This window comes from Chlamydomonas reinhardtii, chromosome 2 (assembly GCF_000002595.2).
Source record: "Chlamydomonas reinhardtii strain CC-503 cw92 mt+ chromosome 2, whole genome shotgun sequence".
Lineage (NCBI taxonomy): Eukaryota > Viridiplantae > Chlorophyta > Chlorophyceae > Chlamydomonadales > Chlamydomonadaceae > Chlamydomonas > Chlamydomonas reinhardtii.
Window position 1 is genome coordinate 2,873,230 of NC_057005.1, and position 18,147 is coordinate 2,891,376.

At 65.3% G+C, this 18,147-nt stretch overlaps 2 protein-coding genes across 2 annotated transcripts; one reads left to right on the plus strand and one right to left on the minus strand.

The window, feature by feature from the left end:
* The first annotated feature begins 285 nt into the window (after positions 1–285).
* On the plus strand, positions 286–7,057 carry CHLRE_02g094850v5 (uncharacterized protein). The gene is made up of 9 exons (XM_043059497.1): positions 286–452; positions 906–928; positions 1,097–1,255; positions 1,459–1,515; positions 1,983–3,066; positions 3,268–3,358; positions 3,580–3,889; positions 4,036–4,167; positions 4,327–7,057. The coding sequence occupies exons 1-9, from the start codon at positions 404–406 to the stop codon at positions 6,757–6,759; spliced, it is 4,338 nt and encodes a 1,445-aa protein (XP_042927131.1). The 5' UTR covers positions 286–403; the 3' UTR covers positions 6,760–7,057.
* A 12-nt stretch (positions 7,058–7,069) lies between these two features.
* On the minus strand, positions 7,070–16,385 carry CHLRE_02g094900v5 (uncharacterized protein). Its single transcript, XM_043059498.1, has 11 exons — positions 15,961–16,385; positions 15,414–15,506; positions 15,099–15,230; positions 12,596–14,891; positions 11,882–12,035; positions 11,531–11,638; positions 11,264–11,362; positions 10,872–10,988; positions 10,218–10,544; positions 9,898–10,011; positions 7,070–9,720 (listed from the first exon to the last, which is right to left on the minus strand). Exons 1-11 carry the CDS (start codon positions 16,157–16,159, stop codon positions 9,109–9,111), a joined length of 4,251 nt encoding a protein of 1,416 aa, XP_042927132.1. The 5' UTR covers positions 16,160–16,385; the 3' UTR covers positions 7,070–9,108.
* Between the last annotated feature and the right edge of the window lie 1,762 nt (positions 16,386–18,147).

Genomic DNA, 18,147 nt, shown 5'->3' on the forward strand with positions numbered 1-18,147 from the left:
ATTCCGGCTACTATCATGGTACGCTTCGTTGCTCGTTGGACACTCACGGTGGCGTCTGGCCGCCTGTGTGGCTGTGTCGTTAACGCATCGGCGATGGTTCCTGGCTTCCTCGATCCAACGCAGCGACTCAGCATGTAACGAGTATAAACATGCCAGCTATATGCCACCCGCGTATGCTGCAGATGGACACAGGAGACTATTTGGGCAGCTGTCCTCCGACTGGGATGCTAGACCCAGCAGAACGCATGCGCTGACTCCTGCACAAATACTGTACATATATGAAACTATGTCAAAATTAATGGCATCTGTCATCGACTTAGCGCAAGAGCTCGGCAGCAATCGCTTAGCTCGTAGTGTCCTCGCCGCTCGCGGCAGGTCTATTATAACACCCAGCCTGGGTAGCATGGCGGGAGCGCACCCAGAACATGAGCGGTCCACTCCTGGCACGCCAGGCACGGCGATGAGACCGTCCACGCTGGACAGCCTATGTTTCAGACCCCACCACACCGTCGGAGGCCAACAGCCAGGCCCAGGGCAAGGCCCCCAGCGTCAGCCGGCGCAACAACCGCACGGCGCAAGTCGGACGTGCAGGCTGTCGCCGGAGAGCAACAGCAAGCCAATATTACTGTTGGCAAGGCAGCTGCTGCCAGTGCTGCTCGCCAGCAGGAACATGGGTAGCACAGCGCAGCTGCCTCGAGCCAGGCACGCAGCTCCTGTTTCTCCATGTGCCCTACGATTTGGGCGCTGTAGTGCATTGGCGGTGCTTCGGCGAGGGGGACCAGCGGCGGCCGCCTGACCGCCCCGGCCTTGGGCCTCAGCTCCTCAAGCACAGCCACGCAGAAAGGCCTTGCTAAGCTGCAGCCGGGGCAGCTGGTGATGCTGGCGTCGCAGCTGCCCGCCTACAGGGAAACCCAGTGCTCACGGCCAGGTAAGTGATGGGAAAATTGCGGCGGCTGACACGTGCACGCATGACACTCCGCCACCGCTTGCAACACACAGCCGCCAAGCAACCCTGCCTTCGCCATCCCGTGCCCTCGTATGCCCCGACCGTGCGCTGCCGACCTGTGCCGCTCTGCCGCTGTGCCCCGGCTTGCAGGCACGGCGAGGCAAAAGCGGCGGCGGTCGTTGCCCGGCTGAGGCGGTCGTGCGACGGCAACGAGCGCGCTCCGTGTTCTTCGCGGTGGGGCGGGGGGCTGCGGTGCGCGAGGACAGAAAGCGGGCGGCGGAGCTGTTTGGCGGATATATTTTCGACACGGTAAGCGGGGTGTACCCCGGTCGTAGTGTGCAGGTTTAACTGTTCGGGTGGTTGCTCATGGCCCCGGGAGAGAGGCTGCATGACCAGTGGACGATATCTCACGGTCGTCCCGTGTGCCGTGTCTCACCACCTCTTACCGTGACCTCTTACCCTTGCCCACCTGACCCACATCAACTCTCACCCTCACCTCCTTGTTCCCACAGCTGCTGGAGCTGCGGCCGCGGCTGGCGCTGGTGGAAGTGCCGCGCGCCCCGCTGGAGGTGGGTTCGGTTCGGTACAAGGGGGCAGCTGCCGGGGAAGGCAAGTTGTTGCTTGGAGCTGCTGAGGAACGGACTTGGCATCCACCGAGACTTTGGGCGGCAGCGTGTGGGGCGTGAGCGGGCGGAGCTGCAGACGGCGCGGCAGCAGCAGGCAGAACAGCCGCAGGCGCCTGCAGGGGCAGGGGCGCCGCACTGAGGGGGAGGCTGCGTGGGGGACAGGGGAGCTTGCTATCCCGGAGCGGCATGCAGTGTTCGCGTGCCAGGCAGGTCGCACCCTTGCGGCTGTTGTTAGGCCGATAGGTGGCACCCAAAGGGCATGAGCGCATTTGCTTTGATATGTGACATGCAGCGACGAAGATTGTGCCGGCTTGTGAAAGACGGCGACTAATGAGAAAACCCAATGTCCCACCCAACCAGACGAAAGTCCCAAGACTTGCAATAAGCAAATGCATTCGCGCCCATGACAGGAACTCGCACAACAGCAGGATATCGCTGGCAAGCTACTACTTTCCCCTCCGGCAGACGTGCAGAGCCGCTGCGCCGCAATGAGTGCCGCGGGCGTAGCATTGGCGCATGCGGGCAGCAGCCGGCAGCATGGCAGTAGCTGCAAGCTGCAGCCGCGGAAGCGCCCGGCCGACGCGGAAGCCACGGCCGCGGTGGCATTATGGACCCGCGCCGCGAAGCGGCTGTGCTCGACCGCGCCCACAGAAGCAACGCAGGCTTCATTAGGGACGGATCTAAGACTGGCGCCGAAAGGGCTCGTGGCTGCCAAGGCGCAAACTAGGCGAGAGCGCTTCAGCAGAGGGATTCGCGAGGAGCGCGGGGCTGCCTCGCGGCAGCAGGAACCGCTGGCCAGCACTTCATTTGGTGGCTACAGCAAAGAAGGCAGTGATCGCAGGCACTACTGGCGGCGGCCGCAGCAGGAGCCGCAAGACGGCGGCGGCACTGACCCGCCGGTGGAGTCCGGCGACACGCGTGGCGGCGAGGGAGACGGCGAGACGGGACGACAGGCGCAGGAGGGAAGGCAGGAGCGGCAGCAGAATCAGAGCCGGGGACAGGCAGGCAGCGGCGCTGGCGCACATGGCGGCCGTGAGGAGGCTCTTGGCGGTGGCGATGGCGGTGGCACTGGCGATGGGCAGCAAGACAAGGCGGCGGAGGGGGAGGACTCACAAGCGCGGGCTAACAGTGATGACAGCAGCACAGCCAAACGGCCACCCCAGAGCGTGACCAACCTCCACGTCACCACCCACCTGGACTTGGTGGTGCCTCCGCTGCTGTCTGCTGGTGGGGCCGCTGCTGTTGCTGCTGGCCACGCTGGCGATGGCATTGTGGGCGGTGAAAGCGCCGGCGGGGGTGGAGGCGGTGGAGGCGGGGGCAGGGGTGGTGGGAGCCGCGGCACGGGCGATGGAGAGCGTGTGAGCGCTGGTGAGGGCGAGGGCAGCAGGGCGGGTGCTGCTGCTCAGATGGCGACATCCATCTGCCTGGCCTTGCCGCCCGGAGTAGCGGCGCCGGCCGTTGCGCTGACCAAGTGGCAGACGTCCTCCAAGTCAGGTAGGTGCCGGCAGCTCCAAGTCAGGTAGGTGCCGGCAATTCCTAGGCTAGCTAGCTAGGCCACTTGGAGCATGCGAGCACTTGCGGCCTTCTTGAGCCCGGTGGCGACCTGCTGCGTCATGCAGGCTGCCGTGCCGCCACCGGCACCGGTCGCCTCCATCCACCTCTCCATCCGTGCCTTCCGCCGTCGCATGCATGCAGGCTTCGCCGACGTGCTGCAGCCCGGAACGCCCGTGCTGCTGTCAGTCAGCACCAAGCAGCCCGACTACGCCCGGCACCTGGCGCCGCACAGGTGAGGCGCACGCGAGCCGACGGCGAGGAATTGGGATGGTACTGCCATGGTCTACAGTTTGTTGGCTGGGGGCACATGGTTCCCTTGAGGGTGGCCTAGGCGGCACGGTTCAATCCACGCTGTCATAAGAAGCGTAAGGTTTATGGCGGTGCATGCATCGCCTTGAAGCACAGCCCTCGTGCCATCAATGCATAAGTCCTGCCGCCTAACCGCCCGCCCAGGCCCAGAATCCCGCCCAGTGCGGTGCTGCCGTCGCGGGCGCAGCGCAACACGGCCGCAGAGATATTCGCGGTGACGCGAGTGCGGCGTGTGGTGGTGGTGCCAGTGGAGCCGGCGCCGGCTGCTGACGCCGAGGGTGCAGCAGCTGTTCGAGGAGGCGGAGGCGGTGCCGGAGGCAGCGGCGGTGACGCGAGGGCTGCTGCTGCAGCGGCCGGACCTAGCAGCGCCAGTGCAACTAGCGCCAGCATGGGCGGTGCTGCCGGCAGTGGCGGCGGTGCTCGTGGCGGTGACGGCGACCCTGCAGGCCAAAAGGTGGGAGTTTCAATTGCTTCTGGTTGCTGCCGCGAGACCAAAAGCAACACAACACCATTGTGCACTTTGACCCATATGCCTAGCTACTTCCCATGCAAGCTGGCCACGCGCCTTACGTTGCTGCACGACACCCCATCCCCCTCCAGTGGATGGAGTTGGACCCTGCCAGCTGGGTGTGGATCAACTCGCCCCTGGAGCAACTGCAGATGGATCTGGTGTTGTCCACCAAGAGCGCCAGCTTTACCCGCAACACCCACAAGACGGCGGGGCGTACCGCGGTGGGTGGGTGGCTGGCTGGGTGGGTGGGTGCAGGCGGACGGCTGCAGCAGGGACCTGACTTGTCTGGCGCGACTGCTTATGTGCGTGCCGCTGGTTGACCAGACAATGGGGTCTCTCTGCCCTCCATATGCCCCTGTCGTGTGTACCTTGTACCGCAGGTGGAGGTGGTGCGACACTACGCCGACGCGGTGGACGCACTGCTGCAGCAGAGCCGCGCAGCAGCAGCCACCGCCACCTACGCGGCTGCACCGGCGCCGGCACCGGCGCAGCTGCCCGCTGGCGCCGTTACCACCGACCGGGATGGTGGGCGCGGCAGCGGCCCCGGCACGTCTAGGGTGGCTGATGCATGTGGGGCTCCCGGCGAAACCGCGGCTGCCGGTGGATCGGCCGACGCGATCAGCAGCCGCCAGGCGCTCTTGCCGCCGGCGCCATTACTTCCGTGGGGCATACTGCCGCCGATGCCGGGCGGCAGGTTCCTCGCCGCCTTCCCCGAGGCCTCAGCCACCGCAGCACTAGCCGCGCCCGCTGCTGCTGCTGCCGTCACTGATGGTGGTGCTGCAGTCGCTGGTGCTGGCCCTACTGCCCCTGGAGCTCGTCCTGTTGCTGCTGCGGATGTGGTAGTGGAGCGCCACGGCAGTAGCAGGCAGCCGCCACAGCTACAGCCGCAGCCACAGCCCCGGACGCAGTCGCAACGACAGCAGCGCAGAGATGCTGGAGGTCCGCAGGAGCCGCCGCCGCCGCCACTGCTACAGCCCCCGAAGCCACGGCTGCAACAGCCTCAAGCGATGATGCAGCATCAGGCATCAAAGCACCCGCGGCAGCTGCTCAACACGGCTACAGCCGCGGCCGCGGAGGTGGTGGCTGCAGCCACTGCTACTGCCGCCACTGTGAGCTGTAGCAAGCGCGGCAGTCCGCTGGGTGGTGGCGGCGGTGGTGGTGGGCGTGGCGCGGACGCTACCAGTGCTGCCGCTCGTGCTGGTGCAGGTGCTGGTGCCAGTAGCGATGGGCTGCGACAGCCGACTACGGTGGTGGTGGCTGGTGGTGGCGGCGCTGGCACGCGTGCTGCTTGTGGCGGGGCCGTTCGTCCCCGTGCGCCGGCAGCGGAGACGGAACCTGCAGTTGCCCTTGCATCGCTAGGAATCGCAGCCGCCGCAAAGCCCACAGCCGGGGTCCTGTATGGTGATGCTGCTCTGCCCCTTCCGCTGCTTGCGCCCCCTGGTGGTAGCGCAAGTGCGGACGCCGGCCGGCGCCGGCTGGCTGACGAGGTAGCGGCGGTGGCGGCCGAGGCGGCGGAGGGGCAGCAGCAACAACAACAGCAGCGCGGCGGAGGGCTGTTGGCTGCGCTCATGGGGCGGGCTGACATGGAGGGGATGCAAGCCGCCGCCGCGACCGCTGCCACCGCCGCGACCACGGCGGTTGTGGCCATGGCAGCTGGCGCTGCTCACCCAATCGGTCAGTCTGCCGCAGCCGCGCCGTCCCAGCGGCCTGCAAAGCAGCATGGGCGCCCAAGTCGCAGTCGCCAGCCGCACATGCCGCTACGCCAGTCGCCGCCGTCGCAGGGCCGGTCAGCTGAGGCGGGCGCCGCCGCACTCCTCATTCCCAACGGCGCCAGGGAGGCCAACTTCAGCCAGGGCCATGCTCCAAGCCAGGGCAAGGACCAGGCGCTTGCAGCAGGGCAGCGGCAGAGCAGCATTAGCGAGCTGCTGAGCGGCGCGCGGCGGGTGTTTGAGGCGAACCAGGAACTCGTGGCATCCAGGAGTGCTGCGGCGAAGCAGAAGACGGCGGAGGCGGCCCGGCGGGAGAGGGAGGCGGAGAAGCGGGTGCGGGAGGCGGAGCGGCGGGCGGCGCAGGCAGAGCAGCTGGCTGCACAGGCGCAGGCGCGGGAGCAGGAGGCGCAGCAGGCGCGAGCTCAGGCGGAGCAGCGGCAGCAGCAGGCGGAGAAGGAGCGGGACGCGGCTGTTGCGGAGGCGACGGCCGCGGTGGCGCGGGCTCGGAAGCTGGAAGCGGATCGCGAGGCGCTGCGGCAGCAGCGGGACGCGAGGGCGGATGAGTCGGTGCTGCTGCAGAGGCAGTTGGAGAAGATGACGGAGGAGATGAAACGGCAGAACGCCAAGCTCAAGGCTGAGGAGCTGGATGGGCTGGAGGAGGTGGCGGCAGAGGAGGATGAGGTGGGAGAGGGAGAGGCGGTGGAAGACGGCGAGGAGCAAGATGCTGGCATGGGACTGTACGGGATCGGGCGCAGGGCTCCTATCTTAATGTCTCCAGACATTAATGGGCCATTTTGGCCGTTTCCTAGACATTCCTTCCGGGGGCTAATGTCTCGGGCGAGACTTTGTTGGCCCGGGTTGGGGGCCGGTTTTGTCCGAATTCCCATGGAGAAGCTCCCCAACCGCCATGTGCCCAGACAAAAGACGGCGGCTACCCGGCCGTTTTTGTCTGGAGCTAGACATTACCCCAAAAACAAGATACGACCCCTGATTGGGCGGTATGCTGCTGCCGCTGGCGGGGAGGACGATGAGGATGAGGATGATGAGGATGAGGATGAAGACGAGGATGAAGACGATGAGGCGGATGGCGAGAACTATGTCTGAGAAGAACAGGAGGTTGCAGCTGGGACGTCAAGATCAGCCCAGGGAGCGAGCCGGCATGCGGCATGGGGAGGCCTGAAACAGCAGCTCGCGCACGCTTCGCGCGCTACGCTGTGCAGTATCGGCAACGGCATGGCAGTGCCCGAGGAAGAGCCCTTGCACAAGCTTGCGGGTGAGGGTGGGCTGCAGACCTGCCAGTGAGCCCGTTCATGCGGATCCACCCGGTTTGGAGGCTGCGTGGTGTGGTGGGGGCGATGATCCCGGGAGGACGGATGAAGGATTGCGGAGCGTGGGATGTAGGCGGCTGCGTGCTGTTCCTGATGTTGCCAGGCACAGTCACGGCGCCTCTGGTGCCGGGTATCCGCGAGACGTGTAACCTCTCTGCGCATAGCATACCCAGCAGCCCGCGTCCCATCCCTGTGACTACCACCACTCCAGGAGTCCAAGTTGCAAGCTTTCATCGCAGTCACATCCAACATGCAAAGGCATGGCTTTGTTGCTGCACCCTGCCCATGGCGGAGCGCTTGTCCTTCCCCGCCCTTCCGCAAACCATTGACGCAGCTTTGCCCACGTCAAATTTGCAGCGTGCGTGTTGGCAAGCGTAGTGAGGGTGCGTCGTTACCCCACTGAATACTCAAATGCTACTGCAGACTGGGCAGTTACCACCACTTGCTCATCAAGCATCTTTCCAATCCAAGCCCTCCTCACCTACATACGAACCTGCATTCACTTGCCGGCCCTGGCCGGTGCCGCGAACACTTGGACGCCTTCGCCACGCGAGCTGCGTAATCACATGCTATCCCGAATGCGCACACTCGTCATTCCCACATGGACTGGCTGTTGCACGCAACACCTGACCGCTTCTGCAACCCACCCGCCGACATTTCACGCTGGCATTGCGCTTGTGCTGGCTATACCTCATCACTTGTTGCAGTACATGCATAACCGGAATTATAGACCCCTCCTACGAAGCAACAAGCGAAGTCGTGTGCCTTCCATATTTATTGGCCATGCTTTGGGCTCCATGCAACGTGTCGTGACACACACCGCCTGACACGCCGGGGCCAATGGCACGTAGCCAGGCGCCGCACCAATCGCCCGCAGACTGAGCTGAGGATCCATCACGCCCGACGCCAAAGAGCCGCATCACACAAACGTTGGAAACACTCACTCATTGGTCATGCAATTGCGGCCTTCTTGACCTCCCCTCTACCCAGTCCTGCTCCTTCACCGGTTATCCTACGTCGCAGTTTTGCCTGACGACGGCACCCTGCGCTCTGCCCCCGGCTACTACTGCTGAACAAACTTATCACGAACATAGAACAACACAACATGAAGCATCAACTGCCCGCCGCGCACACGCAAACTGCGTGCGCATGCCCGTGTCTTACCGTGACGCCGGTGCGATCTCAAGCACACAGACCGCCCCGTCCTACTCGCGCCGTCAGGCACAGGGCGCAAGTGATGGCCATGTCTCCTACTACCATAATCGCCAGCACCATTCCTAACCCAATTCGGGCCCGCCTCCTCTCGAAACCATCGCCGCTAAAATTTATCTCGGGTAGGCTGCCAACAGTGGCGTCATGACACGCGGCCGCCCCTGCCCACCTGCGTGCCACGACACATCACCTTATCCGCATAGGCGCATCGGCTTCCCTCGGTTAGCATCGTAAAGAAGCTCTCCGAGCTGTTAGAATACCATCATGCAACGCACGACAAATGGGTAATGACTAATGACGCCTTCCACCGGGCAACACGCAAATCCAAGACCCCTCAGATCCTCAGCGCGCGGTAGTGGTCTACACTTCTCATGCCACGGCCCAACCTGGAATCGTAAATCACGTTCCTGCGGCAGCTGCCAGCCATGCCGCCTGGCCGTGTCATCATATCGCGCGCCCAAACAGTGTCACAAGCCGTCACAGCACAGCGGCCAGGCCTTTTGCCGCCGCCCTTGAAGTCCGCCGCACAATCCCCCGGTGCTCGAAGCTTTGGATTGCGGGCCTGAAGTGCGCCAAGCCTCCCAAATCGCGTGCCCCCAGTATGCGACACGCAAGCAACCCCCTTCCAAACCAGTGTGTCGGCGTACTTGACCAGACAAAATGAATGTCACCAACGTTGTCTGGGCCACTAGCAGTACCTCTTCCAGGGTTGCTACTGCCATGCGCCGCCGACTATGTGCAGTCAACAGCCTCCAAACCGTACGCCGCGCATTCGCCAACCACGCAAGCCAGGCATGCGCACACAATGGTCACCACATTGACCTCTGGCCCACGCCGCTAGGCCCTCGCTCTGCCAGCTCTTCAGGCGCCGCGTACCGGTTAGTGGTGTGGCCGGCCAGTGCGCGCCCGTGCTTCAGCGGCTGAAGGCGAACTGCCCAGCCAGAGCTGCCGCCCCTTGCGGCCCTGTCCCTGTGGCCATGTACATCGGCGCCGTCGCGCTCGCTCCACTCCCCGCACTGCCGTTCCGCATCGGGCTGAACGCCAGTGCGCGAATTGTGGCCTCGCCGTCGTCCCCAGGCATGTTCCCGGCAGCCGCCTGCGGCTGCTGCTGCGGCTGCTGCTTCTGCGCCGCGCCGCCGTTCCCGCGTGACCCTGCCCAGCCGCCTCCCACTGCCAGCCCATCCACCGACATCCCGACGCCCGAGGACGCCTGGAAGCCGCCACCGCCGCCGCTCCCTCCACTGCGCCGCCCCCCTGCTGCCGTGCCAGCGGTGGCTGCCGCTGCTGCCGCCGCCGCGGCCGCGGCCGCCGCCGCCTGGTGGCTCAGGTCTGCGGCGGCCCGGTCGATAGCTCCACCAAGCTTCTCAAGTGCGATGGCCCGGTTGTAGGCGGCATGGCTGTTGGTCGGCTCCAGCGCCAGCACTGTGTTGTAGTCGGCCACCGCCTCGCCGTACCAGCCAATCATGGCGTAGCAGTAGGCGCGGATGGTGTGCAGCTTGGCATTGTTGGGCGACAGGCTGATGGCCTGTGTCAGGGCGCACGGTGCAGGCGTGCAGGTTCACAGGTGCGGGTAGGTGCGCGGGCGAGCGGTGTTCATACGAGATAACGAGCTCCAGTGATAAACAATACACGCACTACCCGCGAATTTACCCCGGTCCCATCCTTGCCCTGTCCGGTCCCTCCTCCTGCCCCGCGCCTATACCTTGGTGTAGTCGGTGACGGCGCTCTCGTACTCGCCCATGCGTCGGAAGCAGTGCGCGCGGCGGCTGTAGCTGAGCAGGTCGGTGGGGTCCAGGCCGATGGCGCGGGTGAGGTCCTGCAGCGTGGCGTGTGTGGCATGTGCGGGAGGCCGGGGTTACAGTGGCGGCATGGGGCAACGTGCCGGGCCGCGGTGCCCAGGGTGCTTGCGAGTGCGGACGGTACGGAACTTCACGCAAGCAGTCTGGCGGCGCAGGCGTGCGCTACGTGCACCTGCCGCCCTGCCACCAGTTGCCCCTTCCCCAGCCTCCGCCCCGCCCCCACCTGCACCGCGCCGTGGTGGTCGCCCAGCTCCCGTCGCGCCTGCGCCCGGTTCCTGAGCAGCGCCGCACTGGGGGCGCCGCCCGCCGCACTCAGCGACACCGCCGCATCCAGGTCCGCCGCCGCCTCCGCCGCGCGGCCCGCGCCTAGCAGCAGCACGCCGCGCGCGTTGTAGGAGGCGGCGCAGCAGGGGTCGGCTGCGATGGCGGCGGTGAAGTCGGCGATAGCGGCGTCGGGGCGGCCGGCGCGCTCGTGCAGCGAGCCGCGGTTGTGCAGTGCAGTGGCGTTGGTGGGCTCCATAGCGAGCGCGCGGGAGTAGTCGTCGATAGCCTGGAGGCAGCAGGAAGGGGAGAAGGCGGCAAGTTGGAATGCATGGTGCCCATTGACCCCATATCGGTAGGGCTGTGAGAGACTGGGGAGAGACCCAATAAGTCACGCGCTACAGTCCCAGTCGGCGCCCTAACGCTCCCGCCCTTCCCCTCCTCCACACTCCGCCCTCCACACCCTGTGCCTGCCCGATTGCCCCCGCCCACCTGTTGCACGTGCCCCCCCGCCCACCTGTTCCACGTGCCCCCCCCCACCTATTCCACTTGCCCCCCGCCCACCTGTTCCACGTGCCCCCCCCCCGCCCACCTGTTCCACTTGCCCCCCGCCCACCTGTTCCACGTGGTCCAGGCGGTCGTGGCAGAAGGCCCGGTTGTAGTAGGCGCGGCAGTGGCCCGGGTGCAGCTGGACGGCGCGCGTGTAGTCGTGGATGGCCCGCTCGAACAGGCCCTGCAGGCGTGCGCGTGCGTGAAAGGAGCAGCGGGGCCACCGGGAGGGGAGATGATGGGAAACCAGAAGGCCGCCAGAAACGGCGTTGCGATGTTTTGAGGTGCGGGAGTCCCAGGCCGAGAGCTTGCGCGCGAGCACGGGGAGCAGGCAGTGCCAGGGCCGGCGCCGACCCGCTTGCCAAGTCACTTGGCGTTCCGTTGCTGTGTCGCAGCCTCGCCTTTGGACGTCGTTGCCAGCCCCTGCCTCCCTGCCCGCCTGCCCGCCCTGCCGCACACCTGCTTCCGCAGCGCAAAGCCCCGGTTGTGGTAGAAGTCGGCATTGCCCGGCTCCAGCGCGATTGCCGCACTGAAGTCCTCCACCGCACCAGCGTAGTCCTGCGTCCTCACAGCATGCACACACGCGTTACGGCCTTTCAAAGGACGCCAGCCAGGCAGCCACAGCAGGGCATCCGCCCGTTGTCCCGTCTGGCAATCGCACGTATGGTATGCGCACCTTCCCCTTCTCCGACACGCACAGGCCCACACACGCACACGCGGGCGCACCTGCAGGCGGTCGCGGGTGATGCCGCGGTTGTAGTGCGCGTAGCTGCTGTGCGGCTCGGCCGCCAGCGCCGCCGTGTAGTCCTCCACAGCCGCCACCAGCTCTCCCAGCTGCAGCCGGGGAGGACAAGGCGGGACACATGACGGCGACATAGTTACAACCGCGTCGATCTCCGGCACGGCAGATGAACCACCGTAGGCTACTTTAGGCTCTAAATCTTTACATGCAATTCGTACTCGCCGGCTCCTTCCCAGCCTGCCTGGTTTCTCCTCATCCAACCCCGCGCTCTCATGCCCGCCCCTCCCCAGCTTGCCCCATGCCACGCCCGCCCGCCCGCCCGCCCGCCCGCCTACCCGGTCGTATGTGAAACCCCGGTTGAACAAGCTCTTGAAGTGGCCCGGCTCCACCTCCAGCGCGCGGCTGTACTCCCGCACCGCCTCCACCAGTCGCCCCTGCTGCCGCAGCGCGAAGGCGCGGCTGTTGGCCTGCTCCACAAGCAGCCGCCGGCTGCGAAGGGGTGGAGAGGAGTGGAAAGGAGACAAAGGTTCAGAGAAGATGGCGCAGGGGTGGTGGATGGTCGGGCGTTAGGCCAGCGGCATGCGGGCTCGGAGGGAGGAGAAAAAGGTCTATCCTCGGGTCAGAGAAGCAGTGACGTGCCCGCATATGGCAGCCGCGCCTGCAGCACGTTTGCCCCCACCCCTTGCAAGCCGCGTGTCCCGACATTGGTCCCTGTAGGTCCGGTTGGCTGAACACGGACTGAGGGTAAACGTTTGGCGCCCCGTATGCCTGCAACCTTCGCCAGCCCCCAACCCGAAGCTCCGCCCCTGACACTCCGGCCCTCACACAGCTGAGGAACCCCCTCAGTCCACAAAGGTTAGGGCCACACCTCCCTCGCGCTCTGTGAGGTGGCTGGGTCTTGGCTTAGTTGGGTGTTGAGTATACTGCCCCCCATAAGTATTATCGCTTGCAACTAACGCCTCTACCTGTGCCCTACTAGTTTCGCTTGGTTTGGGCTGGTATGTACACCCACACACACACACACAAACACACACCAGCTGGGGCCGCACCTGTTCGCCGCTGCGGGGTCGGGCGCCATCGCCAGGTCAGACCCGGTCGCGCTGGAGGACGTGGACGGCCGAGATATCTCCACCGCCGCCGCCATGCCGCCGCCGCTGCTCCATGGGTCGAGCGCGCCGCCATCAGCGGCATTAGGTGCGCCGCCAGCAGCTGTGCCAACCGCTGTGCCAGCAGGTGCAGCAGCAGCGGGGTCGCTAACATTGGCGCCGCCCATGCTGCCGCCCTGCCTCTGCGTAGCCGCTTCCCGCTGGGGCTGCTGCTGCTGCTGGGGCCTGGTGTGCCCTGCCGGAGCGCCGCCGGCGCTGTTAGGGTTGGAGCCGCCGCTGGCGCTGCTGCTTCGGCCGCTCGACAGCCCCGCACTGGGCCTGCCTGAAGCCGGGGCAGCGGCAGCGCCCGTGTTGTTTGCAGCAAGTGCGGCCCTGCCAAGCTGCGTGGCCACGTATCCCCGGTTGGGCAGACCGCCGCCTCTTGACACGCTGCCTTGCGGCCGAGACACCGCCAGCTGCGCAGCAGGCTGCCGCGCCGCTGGCCCTGCGGCGCCCTGCCCCATGCCCAACCCCGAGGCGCGCCGCTGGCGCGGCCCAACGCCATTGCTGACTGCGCCGACGCCCGTGGCAGTGCCGCTACCGCGCGCCGAGTGCAGAGCTATGTCGTCGGCCAAGAAACGCTCAAAAGGACTGGGCGATCTCAACTGCTGCGCAAGGATGGCGGCGGCGGCGGCTGTAGCGACGGGCCGGGGCCCGGGTGAGGTTGCGCGACCGACAGGACATGACGCAGCCGCCACAGCCCGCGCGCTCACGCCCGCCGCCCCCGACGAGGGCGCAGAGGCGGGCGCAGACGAGGGCACAGAGGCGGGCGCGGAAGAGGACGCAGAGGCGGGCGCCTGCGCTCCGCCGTCGCTGCGCTGCAGGTGCTGCGCCCCCAGTGCCAGAGGTCCAGGCGGCGTCGCTCGGCCGCCGCCGCCGCTGCTGGTGCCGCTGCCGGCTGACGACGGCTGCCGTATCCCCTTCGCGGCCTGGTGCTGCTGTTGCAGGTGCAGCTTCTGCTGCAGCTGCCGCACCTGCTGCTGTTGCTGCAGGATGTGGGGCGAGTAGGGCCGGCTTGCTGCTGAGCCAGCCCCGGCCGCTACAGCGGCGCCGCCACCAGCACGGGGTGTGCCTTGCCGCTGCTGTTGCTGCTGCTGGAGCAGTTGCCGCTGCTGCCGCATGTAGTGGTCAACCATCTGCTGCGCCCGTCGCGCCTGCTCCTGTATCGAGTTGCTGCCCCCGACGTCGCCACCGCTCCCAGCAGCGCCCGCAGCCCCACCACCCTCCTTGGCAGCAGCCACCCCGCTGCTCGGTGGCCTTTCGCTGCCGTTCTCAGCAGCACCCCCATCGCTACTGCTCACGCCACCACCACGGCCGCCGGCCAGATCGCCTTCGCCCCGCGCCGCAGCCTCCTCAGCGCTCCGAGGCGCCTCCAACCATGTCCCCAGCGAGTCGTGGACCGAGGGCTCCCCCAGCCGCGAGCTGAGCTCACCCGGCCGCCCCGCCACTGCCCCGCCCGACACGCCGCCATGCTGCCGCAGCAGCTGCTGCTGCAAGCTCCCCTCTTGGTGCGCGCCGTCGCTACTGCCGCTCCCGCCGCCCAGCCCCAAGCTCGACAGCCCCACCCCCTGCGCCTGTCCTAGCCCTGTCCCATTCCCCAACGCCGCGCCCGACTCCTCGTCCACAATGGAGGAGGGCGGGTCGGGCGTGGAGGACTGCGGCGTGGTGCTCCACGGCGAGGGGTTGGAGTTGCGGCGGTCCCAGCCCGCGGCGGAGGACAGCTCCGCCTCCGAGTTGACGCTGGACAGGCCGATGGTGGTGGCGGCTTGCTGCTGCACCCAATGGAGCTGGAGCGGGTGGGACAGGACCGGTGGGTGTAGCTGCTGGTGCTGGTGGTGCTGCGGTTGCGGTTGCTGCGGCTGCGGGAGCGGCGCTTGGACAGGCTGCTGCTGCTGCTGCTGTTGTTGCAAGTGCACAAGCTGTGGCGCATCGGCAGCGGCGGCGTCCTGCGCCTCCTCGCCCGGGAACACCACCCCCGGGCCCGCCTGCCCCGGCTGCCCCCCGACCACGTACTGCCAGTAGCCTGGCTGCCCCAGCTGCGCCAACGACTGATCCAACAGCCGAGGCCGCCGCGCGCCGCCGCCGCGTTTGCCACCGGAGCCGTCCTTGCTGCCATCGCCGCTGCCGCCGTCGCCGCCACCCGCGGTGCCGTTGCTGCTGGCTGCCTGCTGGTCCGCCTCCAGGGCCGCGTTGTAGTCCTCTGAAAGTGGATAACACGTGTGAAGAGTAGGCGTTAAGCCGTTGCAATGCTGCAGAACCATCCAAGAGCGCCTACAATGCCAAACCCCCGGCCCTGCCAGTCGGTTTGCACCAGCGCACGACAAAGGCCTGAATGCTGTGGCCCTGTTGGACGCCTACCCACCTGTCCACCCGCCTGGCCGCCTCCTGAGCCCCCTTCCCACCGCACCTATGGCCTTGGCGAACTGGCCCAGGGCGCTGTAGCACACGGCCCGGTTGTACAGCGCCTTGCAGTGGCGCGGGTCCAGCAGCAGCACAGAGCTGTAGCAGGAGATCGCCTCGTCCAGCTGCCGACGGCGCTCTGCAGGAGAGAAGGAGGAAAAACGCGCGTTGGGCAGGAGGATGGGGCTTGTGAGTTGTTAAAACGTTACGGCGCTGCCGCCCGAGGGACTGATCGGAGCGCCGGAGGATGGCAGCAGCATGGCAGCAGCAGCACACCGCCGGGCAGCGCCGCTTGCATCCGTCGGCAGGAGCGCCCGCTTACCGAGTATGTGGCCTCGGTAGAAAAGCGCGTCCACGCATGAGGGCTCCAGCGCCAGCAGGCGGTCAAAGTCCTCAAGGGCTGCGTCATGGTTGCCTGCATAGCACAGGGCGTGATGAGTGGTGGGAGCGAGGGTCAGGCTGTGCCAACTCGAGGGGTGTCGCCGGGGGCCTTGAAGGGCGCCCAGGCGTTGGCCCCAAACCCCGGAGACTCGCGTCCTTGCGACGCCTCTTAATGGCGGCCACCGAACGCGCCTTTCCTGTCCGGTTCGCGCGCTCTCGTGGCAGCGTCACGGTCCCTCCCTCCCCCCACATGATTACCGCTGCCCGGGCACCGCTTTATAAAGCGTAACCCCCTGGCTGATTCAATGCATTTCCAGGACGTCTGGACGTCCCCTGACCCTGATACACATTTACAGAACGGGCAACTGCCTCAGACGAAGGTTTGAGCCTCCTGAGGCTCTGGCCCGCTCACTGCGATGCCTGGGAAAGTCTCGAATACGCTACATTTCACTACGTGATGGACCATAAATGAAACGCAAAGAACGTGCCTGTAAGCCGGTAGGACTGTGCGCGCAGCCGCAGCGCCAGCGCGTGATTCGGGTTTGCATTCAGCTTTTCTGTGCATTCCTTGATTAGACGGTCATGGTCGCGCTGCCCAGGCGGCTTCCTCGCCCTTCTGGCGTTTTCAAGGCCGAGGCCTCTCTCCGAGCTCCCGCCATCAAGCTGAGCGTGCTCTAATATTAACATCCGTTAATTCAAGATGCGCTCAAGACATTGTGAATACAGTTCAAACTGCGCGCCAGGGTCCGTTGTGTGCCCTAGGCCGTGGCATTGGCGCCCAGAATTCACAGCTCTCAAGAGTTCGAATGGCCGTAAGAGCAAATACCGAGTGGGAACAGCAACACGAATGGAAGTTCCCTATATTGTTGGGACCAGGAGGGCTTGCAAGGTGTTAAAACTATGGCGTTGTGTGATAGAGATTTAGCTATTTGCCAGAACGGCCGAGCCTTCGAGTTGACGTCGCTGGGGACAACCGTCAAGATCCGTGCAGTCAGCGTACCTCCGGGAACAGCGGATCCAGCCAAGGGGCCGCACACCGTGCGCGGTGCGCCCATCATCTATCTGTGGGCTGTTTACACAGTTGTACCCGGTCTATCAACCCCCTCTTCGGTCTTGGCGTCACATGTGAGGCCTGCCGGCTGCAGTCGTGATTGGGATTCGGTCTGCCCTTGGGTCTGCCCATTCCCGTATACTTTACGGGGGTCTCTAGCCAGAGAGGCGTTGCCCATAGGTAACTTGGAGTACACACATACCGTACAAGGTAGGGTAAAGGACTAAAGGGTTTAATGCTTGATTAATGCTTCCATGAGGTCTGCAGGACCGTAGCCCGTGCACTGTGCGTGCTACAATAGGTATTGGCAAATAGTAGTACGTGGCACTGGCGGTTTGCGCAAGTATGATACCTGTTTGCGGCAGGGAAAAGTCGGGGCAAAGACGCCTGCGGGCAAGCGCGATCAGGTGCGTGGCGAAACACACTTCGAGGTGTCGCGCTTCGAGGACAGTAAATACGTCAAAGGAAGCTGCATCAATCGGTGAGATTTCCAAAGCCCGAGTGGCTGCCGGCAGCAGCTTCAAGAGGACTTGAGCCCCGACACCTACGCGCGCTGTGTGGAAGGCCTCATGGGAAAAGGGGCTAGCTGAGCCCCTCCACAAGTCTGAGGCCGAACTACCTCATCGCCCGGACATAGCCGGGGTCGGTCTGAACAGGCACGTAGCCAAAACACCTACCGCTACGCAGTACTCCGGCTTGCCCCTCCCCCCTCAGGGCGCTCCATGCCGTGCGCCCCGGAATGCGGTGTGGGGATGGGGTGGGGTGGGATGGACTGGCGGATGGTGGAAGTATCATATAGGTCTGCTGGGGGTTGCGAGCAGCCATACTACCGGTCATGATATTGCCTTCGGTAGCTCAGGGCGCCGCGGGCTGGGGGTGGGTAAGTGAGCGGGGATGGGGGCTCGGACTCAGCGGGGGCACGGACTCAGGGCGTGGAAGCCAGCGAGAAGCGGGCGAGAGTAACGCCGATGTGCCGGGTGATGTGCGAGCAGAATACAGAACGCGGCATTCGTCATTACGGGGAAACTAAAACAGATAGCGCCAACCTTTTGCGCCTCGCGCTTTCACGCGCAATTTCCGGGATCCTCCAACGCGTCGATTCCTCCGTCTTGCGTCCTTCCATGCCGGGAGCCTTGATTATCGATACAATTTGTGATATATTGTATGTTGCGCTGGAGCTCTAATGCAAACGCTGCGCTTGTGCGTTTACCCCGCTCTGGCATAGGGCTTGCGTTTTCATAATGTTACGCTTTGCAATACATACATAGAAAGGCGCATTATTTGCACGACAAATTTCGCTGCGCTCGGGTTTCAAGGTTATAACTCAAGTCAAAACAAGTCCAGCTGGCTTGAGGGGGCCGTAGCTCATCAGCTTTCAAACACAAAATCGTGTGATGTGTGCGGGTGGGTGAGGGTGAGTCTGGGCGTGGGGTTGTGGGTATGTCGCGTGGTAGACCGGCGAGGGCAGGGCACGAGCAGAGCGAGGGCGAGGGAGGAGCGTCGGAAGGGTGCAGGCACGGCGAGAGCGAGGGGTGAGGGCAGGGCAAGGGCAGGGCGAAGGCGAGGGCGGGGCAAGGGCAGGGCGAAGGCGAGGGCAGGGTTAGGGGAGGGTGAAAGCTGGCAA

Coding starts and splice junctions, on each gene's coding strand:
- CHLRE_02g094900v5 (XM_043059498.1), bottom strand. CDS start 16,159: ATGTTAATATTAGAGCACGCTCAGCTTGATGGCGGGAGCTCGGAGAGA. Junction 11,363..11,530: donor TCACCCGCGACCGCCTGCAG/GTGCGCCCGCGT, acceptor GTGAGGACGCAG/GACTACGCTGGTGCGGTGGA. Junction 10,012..10,217: donor ACCACCACGGCGCGGTGCAG/GTGGGGGCGGGG, acceptor GCCACGCTGCAG/GACCTCACCCGCGCCATCGG.
- CHLRE_02g094850v5 (XM_043059497.1), top strand. CDS start 404: ATGGCGGGAGCGCACCCAGAACATGAGCGGTCCACTCCTGGCACGCCA. Junction 1,256..1,458: donor GCGGATATATTTTCGACACG/GTAAGCGGGGTG, acceptor TTGTTCCCACAG/CTGCTGGAGCTGCGGCCGCG. Junction 4,168..4,326: donor AGACGGCGGGGCGTACCGCG/GTGGGTGGGTGG, acceptor CTTGTACCGCAG/GTGGAGGTGGTGCGACACTA.